General features: G+C 43.3%; 1 protein-coding gene across 1 annotated transcript; it reads left to right on the top strand.

The window, feature by feature from the left end:
* Nucleotides 1-339: 339 nt before the first annotated feature.
* Nucleotides 340-6,340, top strand: LOC135529676 (C-X-C motif chemokine 13-like). Its single transcript, XM_064958290.1, has 4 exons — nt 340-424; nt 1,763-1,898; nt 6,051-6,131; nt 6,220-6,340. Exons 1-4 carry the CDS (start codon nt 361-363, stop codon nt 6,269-6,271), a joined length of 333 nt encoding a protein of 110 aa, XP_064814362.1. The 5' UTR covers nt 340-360; the 3' UTR covers nt 6,272-6,340.
* Nucleotides 6,341-15,288: the final 8,948 nt, after the last annotated feature.

Genomic DNA, 15,288 nt, shown 5'->3' with positions numbered 1-15,288 from the left:
TGTCTACGAGAAACACAGTTTTTAAACGCTCTCCAATCTTGACCACTGAATCTCTACTTGTTCTACTCAGCATTTACCATGTTTTGACTCGATCATAAAAATCCTCTTTACAATGTAACAAGACAGATTCTCAATATGGCATGTTTCATTTCAATAGAATCACTAGGCTAGAAATGAAGGGTAAGTTAAAATAGTGAATATATATATATATAGACATTTTTATATCCTCCAAAAGTCAGATCTTCATTTTGCGTGAAGACGAGGGATTCCCCCACACTTCCTTTTTTGCAGCAATATAAACCCAGAGACATCATTCAGTTTCAGTAGACACCAGCCGACCACAGCCAACGCAGACTCAAGATGCCTTTCAAGACACACTACCTGTTGGTGTCCCTGACTCTCTGCTGGTTCGTGGCTCTTCAAGGTGAGATATTGCATCTTTATCTATATATATATATATATATATGAATCTGTTCAACTTGACTTGAACAAACCAAACCTATTATTGTTTATTTTTTTTAACAATTTAATTCCAATTATCACAATCAATCCACTGCACTGTTAAGCGTCTCAGAGTAGGGTCTGTATTCAATCCGTATGGCAGAAGTTGTGCGTTGCAGCGTGAGTGAAATTTAAAGGCAATGTTCCTGAGTGTAAACTGCATTCACGGTAAACGCTGCATGTCGGCTCAGTCAGATATTACCGTTACATTGTGATCACGCAATCACTGTCTTTTAACTGGTGTTTTTATTTATTTACTTACCTGTTGTTCACCTAATACCTTTTGGTATTAACTATTGTTCACCTAATACCTTTTGGTATTAACTATTGTTCACCTAATACCTTTTGGTATTAACTATTGTTCACCTAATACCTTTTGGTATTAACTATTGTTCACCTAATACCTTTTGGTATTAACTATTGTTCACCTAATACCTTTTGGTATTAACTATTGGTTAGAGCCTGTAAGTAAGCATTTTACTGTGAGGTCTACTACACCTGTTGTATTCAGCATTTCACTGTAAGGTCTACTACACCTGTTGTATTCAGCATTTCACTGTAAGGTCTACTACACCTGTTGTATTCAGCATTTCAATGTAAGGTCTACTACACCTGTTGTATTCAGCATTTCACTGTAAGGTCTACTACACCTGTTGTATTCAGCATTTCACTGTAAGGTCTACTACACCTGTTGTATTCAGCATTTCACTGTAAGGTCTACTACACCTGTTGTATTCAGCATTTTACTGTAAGGTCTACTACACCTGTTGAATTCAGCATTTCACTGTAAGGTCTACTACACCTGTTGAATTCAGCATTTCACTGTGAGGTCTACTACACCTGTTGTATTCAGCATTTCACTGTAATGTCTACTACACCTGTTGTATTCGGCATTTCACTGTTAGGTCTACTACACCTGTTGTATTCAGCATTTCACTGTGAGGTCTACTACACCTGTTGTATTCAGCATTTCACTGTAATGTCTACTACACCTGTTGTATTCGGCGCACGTGACAAATAAACTTTGATTTGATTTAATCTGTAACATTTCAGCGATGATACAGACTGAATAGAGCCCTAAGAGTGCTGATCTAGAATCAGTTTTGTCTTTGTAACATTCACATGTTTCAAAGTGCAACTTCAAGTGATCATAAAAAGTTGTTAACCCTATCCCTTAAACCTTAACCTTTAACCCGAAATTTAACCCCAAATTCTACTATATTGTTATTGTATGTCATTTTCCCGGTCTTCATCCCTGCAGCATTCCCCATGAACGGCTGTGCTGCATGTCAGAAGTGTCGCTGCATCCGGACGTCCTCTGCTTTCATCTCTCCAAGGCTGTTCCACAGGATAGAGATCCTACCTCCAGGTGCCCACTGTCGTCAAACAGAGATCATGTGAGTCAACTAACACCACCTAGCAACCAGTCAAGATGATCACAGCATGCCTAATACATTATCCCAGTATGTGTAATACATTATCACAATATACCTAATACATTATTACAGTATACCTAATACATTATCACAGTATGCATAATACATTATCACAATATACCTAATACACTATCACAGTATACCTAATACATTATCCCAGTATGTGTAATACATTATCACAATACATTATCCCAGTATGCATAATACATTATCACAATATACCTAATACACTATCCCAGTATGCATAATACATTATCACAATATACCAAATACATTATCACAATATACCAAATACATTATCACAGTATACCTAATACATTATCACAGTATACCTAATACATTATCACAGTATGCATAATACATTATCACAGTATACCTAATACATTATCACAGTATACCTAATACATTATCCCAGTATGTGTAATACATTATCACAATACATTATCCCAGTATGCATAATACATTATTACAGTATACCTAATACATTATCCCAGTATGCATAATACATTATCACAATATACCAAATACATTATCACAATATACCAAATACATTATCACAGCATACCTAATACATTATCACAGTATACCTAATACATTATCACAGTATGCATAATACATTATCACAGTATACCTAATACATTATCACAGTATACCTAATACATTATCATATGTCATATGCATACATTATCACAGTATGCATAATACATTATCACAGTATACATAATACATTATCACAGTATACATAATACATTATCACAGTTTACCTAATACATTATCACATCATATTGACTACACTCTAAGAAAAAAAGGTGCTATCTAGAACCCAAAAGGGTTCTTCAGCTGTCCCCATAGGAGAACCCTTTGAATAAATCCCTTCCTGCTTCCAGGTAGAACCCTTTTGAGTTCCATGCAGAACCCTTTCCACAGAGGGTTCTCCATGGAACTCAAAAGGGTTCTCCATGGAACTCAAAAGGGTTCTCCCTGGAACCAAACAGGGTTCTCCTATGGGGACAGCTGAACAACCCTTTTGGACCCCTTTTTCTAGGTGTGTATATGCCTGTCCTGACAATATTGTTATTCTCAGACAATATTATATTTCACAACTCGAGCTTTGATTAAAAAACAGATCAGTTGGTGGAGCACCTGCGAGGCACAGCTGAGCAGAAATTGAAATAATTGACTTTTATTTTACTGGACTGATGGTATCTGCATCTGTCATGGTGCTTTCAAGACAACTGGGAACTCTGGGAGATAAACTAGGTCAAATCATGAAGTCAACGAACTTCAGGTTGGAAAGTTGGAGTTCTAGAAAGATGCCCCAGTTTCCGACTTGGATTTTCAAGTCAGGTGACCATTCAAAACGTTTTTCATAATCGGGTCTCGTTTTTTCAGTTTCCAGTTGTCTTGAACACACTGAAGTTGGAAGTCTGAGATTTCAGAGTTCCCAGTAGTTTTGAACTCCGCATTAGTCTCAGCGGAGGGAGGGAGAGAACAGCAGAAAGTCCACCTCACACGGTCCTGCTCTATCCTTCCTTTCCCCGGTGAGACTGACCAGAGAGGTGAGACTGACCAGAGAGAGGTGAGACTGACCAGAGAGGAGGTGAGACTGACCAGACTGACCAGAGAGAGACTGACCAGAGAGAGTGAGACTGAGACTGACCAGAGAGGAGGTGAGACTGACCAGAGAGAGGTGAGACTGACCAGAGAGAGGTGAGACTGACCAGAGAGAGGTGAGACCAGAGAGAGTGAGACTGACCAGAGAGAGGTGAGACTGACCAGAGAGGAGGTGAGACTGACCAGAGAGAGACTGACCAGAGAGATGAGACTGACCAGAGAGAGGTGAGACTGACCAGAGAGGAGGTGAGACTGACCAGAGAGAGGTGAGACTGACCAGAGAGAGGTGAGACTGACCAGAGAGAGGTGAAACTGACCAGAGAGAGATGAGACTGACCAGAGAGAGGTGAGACTGACCAGAGAGAGGGAGACTGACCAGAGAGAGGGGACAACGTCTTCTACCTGATGGCTAAAGTCGAGTCACACCACATCTGCTTTCAGACACAAATTCATGTTGTTCCTCTGACCAGAGAAAGTATAATATCCCTCCCTATTAAAATAGACAGGACCAGATGCTAATAATAATAGAAGCACAGCGCTGTCGATACACTTGGCTACTCATTCATTACAGTGTGAGTGGAAGTAGAGAGAAACATATTTTATATTATGTAATAGTGTTGAATCAAAACAGTGACAGAGCAGAATGAAAACTTAAACATGAACTCACTCATAAAAAACAGCAGCTGTATTCTTTGATCATTTCTCTCTGGTCATGGTTTTAAAAGTTATGAAATCTTACATAGGCTGGTATCAAACTTTGCTTGGGGGTCGTGGAAGCTGTCGGCACAGTGATTTGAGCTGTACGATTGGCCATCGCAGTTTGGCTCACTTGATTTATCCACAGATCTTCCTGTCTGCCGGTTTGGCGGAGTTTGTCTTTCCTGACCAATTAAATGGTTTAAAATGGGAACAGTTTGCCTACCCGGTGCACAAGGCTTCTGAAGTGCACCTGTCGGTAACAGCGCAACACGAATTTAAAAAAGAAGAACCGCAATCCTTTTTCATATGATTTTCTACAGAAATGTTTGGTGATCGACTAGCAATGCCTTGAAGTCGATCGCGATCGATTGTTTGTTAACCACTGGCCCAGTGGAATCTCCATGCTTTGTTGTTGTTGTTGTTCAGGCTTCATCTGTGTCTTGGAAACCGCACCTGAAACCCATGGTGGCTGTCATTGTCTTCACACATAGATCATGTGAGTCAGCCAGCGAGGTCTTGAACGAAGCGCTAAACTGTGGTTTTCTAATGCATAGGGGAAGAAGCGTGGGGGATAGGTCGTGGTGGAGGGAAATTAATTAGTCAGTATCGTCGCTTTACTGCATGCTATGCAAACCAGTTATTAGTCACTGATGATGAGTTCAATGTTCCTATTAGTAACCAAGGCTAAGACGTTGTAATAAATGTGGGCATTTGCAGTGGTAGCCTATAGCAATTCCCCTCGAAACTCAGTATGTGGCAGGGACTCCAGACAATCACAGATTACAAATATATTTTTCTAGTCAAGGCCATCCTATTCAACTATTGCTGTACATATACTAGTATATGCTACCTCCTCTACAGATGTACTATATATTCTATCCACATACTGTCCACAATGACTCTACATTCAATCACACATGTAAACATATACATACAGTGTATTCAGAAAGTATTCAGACCCTTGGCTTTTTCCACATTTTATTATGTTTACAGCCTTTTTCTAAAATGGATGAAATAAAAAATTGTCCTCATCAATTTACACACAATACTCCATAATAACAAAGCGAAAACAGGTTTTTAGACATTTTAGCAAATGAATTAAATATAAAAAACAGAAACACCTTATTTACATAAGTATTCAGACACTTTGCTATGAGACTCTACATTGAGTTTAGATGCATCCTGTTTCCATTGATCATCCTTGAGATGTTTCTCCAACTTGATTGGAGTCCACCTGTGGTAAATTCAATTGATTAGACATGATTTGGAACATCTCACAGCTGTCTATATAAAGGTCCTACAGTTGTCAGTGCCTGTCAGAGCAAAAACCAAGCCATGAGGTCGAAGGAATGCCAAGAGTGTGAAAAGCTTTCAAGGCAAAGGGTGGCTACTTTGAACAATCTCAAATATATATGTGTTATTTCATAGTTTTGATGTCTTCAATATTATTCTACAATGTAGAAAATAGTACAAATAAAGAAAAACCCTGAAATGAGGAGGTGTGTCCAAACTTTGGACTGGTACTTTATCTCTAAATACATTTACATATACAGGACTCTGACTTTGCTCGTCCTAATACTTAGAGATTTCTTTATTCCGTTATTTTACTCAGATTTGTGTGTATTGTTAGATATTACTGCACTGTTGGAGCTGGGAACACAACCATTTCACTACAGCCATAATAACATCTGCTAAATATGTGTACGTTCATATTGACGTTTTCTGATAGGTTAAATTCTGCAGTGTATGATATGTAACCATGGTGACGCTGTAATATATATCCCTCCCTTCATTCATCAGCGTTACCAAGAAGGACAAAGCCACCGTCTGTGTGACTCCAGATGCACGATGGATCAACAAAGTCATTGTCAAGTTACAAAGGTAAATACAACGCACACACACACACACACACACACACACACACACACACACTTCTGTTGACTTTAACACAGACCATCTCTTTCTACAGTACCAACAAGAAGAAGAGAAGTGCAGAACTTCCCCATCTCAACCACCATTGAGTGAATTGGAACAGGAATGTATCAAGTTGGAGCTCAATGGACATGTGACACCAATGTGATACCAATGTGATACCAATGTGATACCAATGTGATGCCAATGTGATGCCAATGTGATGCCGATGTGATGCCGATGTGATGCCGATGTGATACCATTGTAATACCAATGTGATGCCAATGTGATGCCAATGTGATGCCAATGTGATGCCAATGTGATGCCAATGTGATACCAATGTGATACCAATGTGATACCATTGTAATACCAATGTGATACCAATGTGATACCAATGTGATACCAATGTGATACCAATGTAATACCAATGTGATACCGATGTGATACCAATGTGACACCAATGTGACGCCAATGTGACGCCAATGTGATGCCAATGTGATACCAATGTGATACCAATGTGATACCAATGTGATACCAATGTGATGCCAATGTGCCACCAATGTGATACCAATGTGATGCCAATGGATTCTATTCAAATATGATTCCAATACCAAGTTAATTAGTTTATCTTAAATGATCTCGGTATGTTTTGTTAGGTTCTTATTTTTCAGAGTAAATAACCCACGGACACTAGAGAAGCTTTAACCAAGTTCAATTCTTCCCAGAGGTTCTGTACAGCTGTAATTCAGACAACACAACATTTGTCCCATCCAGATATTTATATAAACTTGGAAATTACTAATAAATGTAGAAACAATGATAATAAAACATGAATAAAAACTAACAAATGATTAGAAAACATGAATTAAACAAATGACCAAACAACGAACAGACAGTCACCGTGAGGTGTACAAAGCCTCTGAATTATGACCACACAACAAAATGCCATTCCAGCTGAATCTGCTGTCTCCTTCAATGGCAGCTGGAGCAGCTTTTAGTCTCTCCACTCACCTTCTGGTTCCTAAGAGAGTGATAGCACAAGACTTGGAAAGCAACAAAAACTAAATAAAACATAACAGTATTAACAATGTGATAAGTGATGCATGTAGTATCTGGGATCTACATCTGTTTATATTAGTTACTGTGCTGTTACTAAGCAGTAATGCATTACGGCAGTGTTACGTTACTACACCTAATAGGAAATGCACATGCGCACTGGGGTGCCGGGAACTGTCGAGCTCGATGGGTTTCGACTAAACGAAAACTAACTCTACTCCCGTCTCCTGCCTGGTCATTTCTCCACAGCACAAATATTACAGTGGCGACGTGGTGATTAAACTACATAAACGGACATTGCTTGAAGGGAAGAATGTTGCGTGAGTAATGAAACTCAAAATAATTTTGTAATTCGTCAGTTATTTTTTATTTTCTTTCGCCAGTAGAGAAGGCTAAGCACTGCTGGCACTGCTAGTACAGTATTCAGGAGCTGCCAAGTAGCAAGACTATTGGAGTCCAGAATAGCGACACTGCCCTCTGGTGGTTAAATAAAATAAACTGTCATTGAACCCATTGAAATTAGGCGATCTCAGTGGAGAAATATTGTCAAGGGAAAAAAAAAAGGAAGAAGGGACGTAACACGGTGTGTACATTAATACAAATGAGTGCAGTGAATGAAGTAATTGCAGAAACTTCTGAAGTGAAGAAGTAGATGAATATTCAGAAAATTTAGGAATATAAGGAAACTGAACAATTAACTGTGAAAATGGCAACCATTGGTCGAGTACCAGAGTTTGAGGCTACAAAAGAGGATTTTGATTCCTATTTGGAGCGTTTTGAGCGTTGGTTGGCTGCAAATGAAATCAAAGATGGAAAGAAAGCAGACGTATTTCTCAGTGTTTTGGGTCCAACTGAGTATGGATTGCTCAAAGGTCTCATTGAACCAATGAAAGCAGTGGAGTTGAACTATGCAGAACTGACTGAAACTCTTTCAAGGTATTTCAAGCCTTAGCCAATTCTCATTGCAGAACGTTTCAGATTTTACCAACGTCACCAGAGTCAAGGGGAAACCGTGGCTGACTACATCCTTGCTTTGAAAAGGCTGGCAAGTACATGTGAGTTTGCACAATTTCTTGATGATGCTCTCCGAGACAAGTTTGTATGTGGTCTCACAGGTGAAGCATATCACAGAAAGCTCCTGTCAGAGAAGGACCTAACCTTTAAGAAAGCCTGTGATATAGCACTTGGACTCGAGCTTGCCCACAGGGATACTATTGAGCTATCGGGACATGCAGAACGTCAGAAAGGTATTCACAAGGTCAGTGATGCACGTGGTGAAAAAAACTCACAAAAGTCACACTTTTTTCAGTCCCGTCCTCAAGGTTGCACAAGACCAAAGCAGCCCACATCTCAAAGGTCTAAGCCAAGTTGCTACAGATGTGGGGGAGATAATCATCAGCACAGTGAATGTCGATTCCAAAAGGAAAAGTGCCACAATTGTGAAAATGTTGGACATTTACAGAGAGTGTGTAAAGCCTCGAAACGCACAGCAAGAGCGCACAAAGTGTCAGATGCAGCACAAGACGAGGAAGGTACAACTGAATCAGTATTGGAACTGTTCACAGTGTACACGGCTCAACAACTAAAAGATGGAATCTATCTCAGCATGGAGTTAGCGGGAAAACCAGTACAAATGCAGCTGGACACCGGAGCGTCAGTATCCCTGGTTCCAGAGAGACTCTACAAAGAAAAACTGAAAGAGTGCCCTCTTCAGCCCGCGTCCATCCGCCTTTCTTCATACACTGGTGACACTATTCCTGTGTTAGGGCGGATCCAGGTACCAGTCCGGTATGAGGGGAAGGAGTGGACACTACCGCTTGTCATTGTTAAAGGAGAAAAATCTGCCTTGCTAGGCAGAAACTGGCTACAAAAGATCAAGTTGAACTGGGGAGAAATCTTCAGTCTGAGAATTTTTTTTTTTTATTTTTCACAAACCACGTTTACCTTTATTCTTAAGGAAGCTAGAGCAAGGAACTGGACCGCCTAAGAATAACATAATCAATTTCATTGTTGTTTTCTACAAGGTCACAGTAAATCGCTGCATACTACCAGAGGAATATCCACTACCAAATGCTGAAGATCTGTTTGCCACTCTAGCTGGTGGGAAGGTTTTCAGTAAGCTGGACCTGTTCAGCAACTGAAGCATCCGGAGTCAGAACAGATCTTACCATCAATACCTATTCAGATTCAATCGCTTGGCCTATGGAATCTTGACAGCTTGCATATTCCAACACACAATGGATCAGATCTTGGACGGTATAGACAATGTTGTGTGCTTCATGGACGGCATCCTCGTGTCAGCATCAACCATTGGAGAGCACCTTGTAGTGCTGGACAAAGTGATGTCAAGACTGGAGAAATACGGAGTGAGAATGAAACGCAGCAAGTGTGAGTTCCTCCAGGACTCAGTGGAGTATCTCGGATACAAGATTGATGCACAAGGCCTGCACCCAACCAACAGCAAGGTGGAAGCAATCGTAAACGCTCCAGCACCCACAAATATCTCAGAGCTGAGGTCATTTTTGGGGCTCCTGAACTATTACGGAAAGTTTGTGGCAAACTTGTCCACATTGTTGCATCCGCTTCACCAACTGCTGCAGACCGATACAAAGTGGAATTGGTCCCCACAATGCGAAGAAGCATTCAAGACTTGCAAACAGCGTCTGCTAAAGAGCAAGTGGCTTGCCCACTATAACACAGAGATGAAGCTGAGACTTCAATGCATCTCCATACGGAGTAGGAGACGTCATCTCACATGTTCTACCGTCAGGTGAAGAACACCCTATTGCATTTGCATCACGGACTCTGTCACCAAGTGAGAAAAATTAGGCTCAAATTGAGAAGGAAGCCCTGAGCATAATATTCGGAGTGAAGAAGTTTCACAAATACCTCTACGGAAGGAAGTTCCAACTGCTGACAGATCACAAGCCTCTGTTGGCCATCCTTGGACCAAAATCAGCTATACCAACCCTTGCTGCACTTCGAATGCAACGTTGGGCTCTGATATTGTTAGCCTACGACTACGAGATTGAGTACAGACGATCCAGTGATCACACAAATGCCGATGCACTATCAAGACTACCATGCAATAGTGACTCCGACAGTGAAGATGATAGAGCAGTCTTCCAGATCTCTCTCATTGATGAACTGCCCATATCTGCTTCTGACATAGCAGAGGAAACAAGGAAAGACCCAGTGCTTTCCAAAGTCTTGGACTTAACATTAGGCGATTGGCCAACCTTCGTAAATGACGATAACCTTCGTCCATTCATCGACAAGAAAGATCAGTTGTCCACTGATCAAGGGTGTGTTCTGTGGGGATCAAGGGTGGTGGTACCTCACAAATTCCAGAGGAGACTGCTATCTGACCTGCATGAGGGACATCCAGGGATCACTTGAATGAAAGCACTCGCTCGCAGTTATCTGTGGTGGCCTGGACTGGATCAGGACATTCAACAGCTTGTAGGCCACTGCTCACCTTGTGAAGCTGTTCGCAACAAGCCTGCTGCTGCACCTCTTCATCCATGGTCCTGGGCTGCTACACCTTGGGAACACATCCATGTGGATTACGCCGAAATTGACAAGCAACATTTCCTTGTTGTCGTCGATGTCCATTCCAAGTGGATGGAAGTGTTCCCTACTCAACTGACCACAGCTGAGAAGACGATCAATCTTCTCAGACACCTGTTTGCATCCTTTGGACTAGTCAAGGAGCTCGTATCGGACAATGCCCCCCCGTTCACCTCAAACGGTTTTGAAATGTTTCTCAAGAACAACGGAGTAAGGCACATCCTGTCACCACCTTACCATCCAGCATCAAACGGAGCAGCGGAGAGAGCCGTGCAAACCTTTAAGAAGGCCTGGACTAGACTCGAGGTTCAGTCTCTGCCCATCCACCAAAGGCTTCCCTGGTTCCTGTTTACTTACCGTAACACCCCACACACAGTAACGGAATGTACACCAGCTGAACTGTTTCTGAAACGCCAACTACCTTCCCCGCCTGACATTGTTGAAACCAGACTTGTCAAGCACTGTGGCAAAGCACCAGCTACAGCAGAAGAAAGCTCATGACAGACACTCAAAGACTGTCAGAGAATTCAAAGAGGAAGAGAGGGTGATGGTACGTGATTTCAGACACCCCAAGCGCCTGTGGAACTCAGGTGTGATCTTGCAACGCAGAGGACCTTTGACTTACCAAGTCCAAATTGGTCATCGCCAGGTCAACGTTCATGTGGATCATCTGCTACGGTCCAATGCCCCAGCAGAGACATGCAGAGAGAACAAGAACAATAACGACCCCCATGACTATTCTCCTGACTGTGGACGTACGGGAGAGACAGAGCCTGACCTTCCACCCGAACCTGGCCCACCACAGGAAGCCCAGGAGGAGCGGAGATATCCTATTCGACAGCGAAGGGCACCTCAAAAGCTTGGCCTGTGAGTTGAGCTGGTTAAGGAGGTAACGGAACAAACACTTTAATATGTCCTAGATAAAGGAAAGAAAAAGGACATTACCTGGGTTAGTTATTAGGACACAAACTCCATCTTCGGGGCAGAATAATCCCCTGGATTTGTGCTGGGCTCTGAAAAGTCTGCTTCAACCCAGTAGTTGAAAAGTTCGTATCCCTAACCCACATTACATCCTCTTGAGGGAACTCAGCACTGTATCTGCTTTCACTGTATCTGCTTTCACATCAATACCTTCAACATGTTGTTCACAGTACAATGACCCCTCTATCCTCTATCATGTGATGCATTAACCCATAAAGCAGCTAAACCCCAAACCAACCATGATGTTTATAGTAGTTCCCAGACCCAATCCATCTGTATGTCTTACAGTGGACTGTAGTCTCTCTCTCTCTTGCTCCGCTTCCTGTGTCATGGTGTCTTCACTCACCCATTATGCAGCTGGACTTCACTTCACGTGAGAACAATGCCCCCCTGAAACTATGCCCCCCAAGAGAGACACTACGATCTGAGAACTATGCCCCCCCCAAGGAGAGACACTACGATCTGAGAACTATGTCCCCCCCAAGGAGAGACACTATGATCTGAGAACTATGCCCCCCCCCAAGGAGAGACACTACGATCTGAGAACTATGCCCCCCCCAAGGAGAGACACTACGATCTGAGAACTATGCCCCCCCCAAGGAGTGACACTACGATCTGAGAACTATGCCACCCCCCAAGGAGAGACACTACGATCTGAGAACAATGCCTCCCCCCAAAGGAGAGACACTACGATCTGAGAACTATGCCCCCCCCCCCCAAAGGAGAGACACTACGATCTGAGAACTATGCCACCCCCCAAGGAGAGACACTACGATCTGAGAACTATGCCCCCCCAAAGGAGAGACACTACGATCTGAGAACTATGCCCCCCCCAAGGAGAGACACTACGATCTGAGAACTATGCCCCCCAAGGAGAGACACTACGATCTGAGAACTATGCCCCCCCCCCCCCAAGGAGAGACACTACGATCTGAGAACTATGCCCCCCCCAAGGAGAGACACTACGATCTGAGAACTATGCCCCCCCCCAAGGAGAGACACTACGATCTGAGAACTATGCCCCCCCCCAAGGAGAGACACTACGATCTGAGAACTATGCCCCCCCCAAGGAGAGACACTACGATCTGAGAACTATGCCCCCCCAAGGAGAGACACTACGATCTGAGAACTATGCCCCCAAGGAGAGACACTACGATCTGAGAACTATGCCCCCCAAGGAGAGACACTACGATCTGAGAACTATGCCCCCCCAAGGAGAGACACTACGATCTGAGAACTATGCCCCCCAAGGAGAGACACTACGATCTGAGAACTATGCCCCCCCAAGGAGAGACACTACGATCTGAGAACTATGCCCCCCCCAAGGAGAGACACTACGATCTTAACCACTGCAGGTACTGTACGGAGTAGTGTGTCTCTTAAACCAATGCTGTCCCAACACCCCCGCCTGGTGTCTCTTGATGTACACTCCATCTCCACAATTCAGCCCGTGCCCTTGGTTATATCTCTGCTTTCACCTGAGGATATACACACTGCAACACATGGGTCATTTCCTGACAACATCATTTGTGATATTTGAATAACCGCATCCCCTGTTCTCCAATCGGTCCCCTAGTTACCAGTAACCAATCCATGCGACATGAGTCGTAATAGACTGATATCCCAACAATGCTACTAAAGTAACCAATGCTACTACCAACATGGCCCATGACAATAGTCTCACAATACCCCTGATTTGTGCAGTAGTCAAATTCCATACTATCAATATAGCATCCTACGCTACTAATACTGCTCCTTCAGTTACTGTCTCTACAGCTCCTTCAGTTACTGTCCCTACAGCTCCTTCAGTTACTGTCTCTACAGCTCCTTCAGTTACCATCCCTACAGCTCCTTCAGTTACTGTCCCTCCATCTCCTTCAGTTACTGTCCCTCCATCTCCTTCAGTTACTGTCCCTACTACTCCTTCAGTTACTGTCCCTACTACTCCTTCAGTTACTGTCCCTCCATCTCCTTCAGTTACTGTCCCTACAGCTCCTTCAGTTACTGTCCCTGCTACTCCTTCAGTTACTGTCCCTGAAACTCCTTCAGTTACTGTCCCTACAGCTCCTTCAGTTACCGTCCCTACAGCTCCTTCAGTTACTGTCCCTACAGCTCCTTCAGTTACTGACCCTGTTACTCCTTCAGTTACTGTCCCTGCTACTCCTTCAGTTACTGTCCCTACAGCTCCTTCAGTTACTGTCCCTACTGCTCCTTCAGTTACTGCTCCTACAGCTCCTTCAGTTACTGTCCCTACTACTCCTTCAGTTACTGTCCCTCCATCTCCTTCAGTTACTGTCCCTACAGCTCCTTCAGTTACTGTCCCTACTACTCCTTCAGTTACTGTCCCTAAAGCTCCTTCAGTTACTGTCCCTACAGCTCCTTCAGTTACTGTCCCTACAGCTCCTTTGGTTACTGTCCCTACAGCTCTTTCAGTTACCGTCCCTACAGCTCCTTCAGTTACCAGCACTACAGCTCCTTCAGTTACTGGCCCTGCTACCCCTGCTACTCCTTCAGTTACTGTCCCTGCTACTCCTTCAGTTACTGTCCCTACTACTCCTTCAGTTACTGTCCCTACAGCTCCTTCAGTTACTGTCCCTACAGCTCCTTCAGTTACTGTCCCTACAGTTCCTTCAGTTACTGTCCCTGCTACTCCTTCAGTTACTGTCCCTGCTACTCCTTCAGTTACTGTCCCTACAGCTCCTTCAGTTACTGTCCCTACTACTCCTTCAGTTACTGTCCCTACTACTCCTTCAGTTACTGTCCCTACAGCTCCTTCAGTTACTGTCCCTGCTACTCCTTCAGTTACTGTCCCTACTACTCCTTCAGTAACTGTCAATTCAGCCTCTTCAGTTACTGTCCCTACTACTCCTTCAGTTACTGTCCCTACTACTCCTTCAGTTACTGTCCCTACAGCTCCTTCAGTTACTGTCCCTACAGCTCCTTCAGTTACTGTCCCTACAGTTCCTTCAGTTACTGTCCCTGCTACTCCTTCAGTTACTGTCCCTGCTACTCCTTCAGTTACTGTCCCTACAGCTCCTTCAGTTACTGTCCCTACTACTCCTTCAGTTACTGTCCCTACAGCTCCTTCAGTTACTGTCCCTACAGCTCCTTCAGTTACTGTCCCTGCTACTCCTTCAGTTACTGTCCCTACTACTCCTTCAGTAACTGTCAATTCAGCCTCTTCAGTTACTGTCCCTGCTACTCCTTCAGTTACTGTCCCTACTACTCCTTCAGTTACTGTCCCTACAGCTCCTTCAGTTACTGTCCCTGCTACTCCTTCAGTTACTGTCCCTACAGCTCCTTCAGTTACTGTCCCTACAGCTCCTTCAGTTACTGTCCCTGCAACTCCTTCAGTTACTGTCCCTGCTACTCCTTCAGTTACTGTCCCTACTACTCCTTCAGTTACTGTCCCTACTACTCCTTCAGTTACTGTCCCTGCTACTCCTTCAGTTACTGTCCCTGCTACTCCTTCAGTTACTGTCAATTCAGCTCCTTCAGTTACTGTCCCTACAGCTCCTTC

The sequence above is a fragment of the Oncorhynchus masou genome, unplaced genomic scaffold, assembly GCF_036934945.1.
Source record: "Oncorhynchus masou masou isolate Uvic2021 unplaced genomic scaffold, UVic_Omas_1.1 unplaced_scaffold_1202, whole genome shotgun sequence".
Taxonomy (NCBI): domain Eukaryota; kingdom Metazoa; phylum Chordata; class Actinopteri; order Salmoniformes; family Salmonidae; genus Oncorhynchus; species Oncorhynchus masou.
The sequence above is the reverse complement of the archived record's forward strand: the minus strand, read 5'-3'. Positions and strand labels throughout refer to the sequence as shown.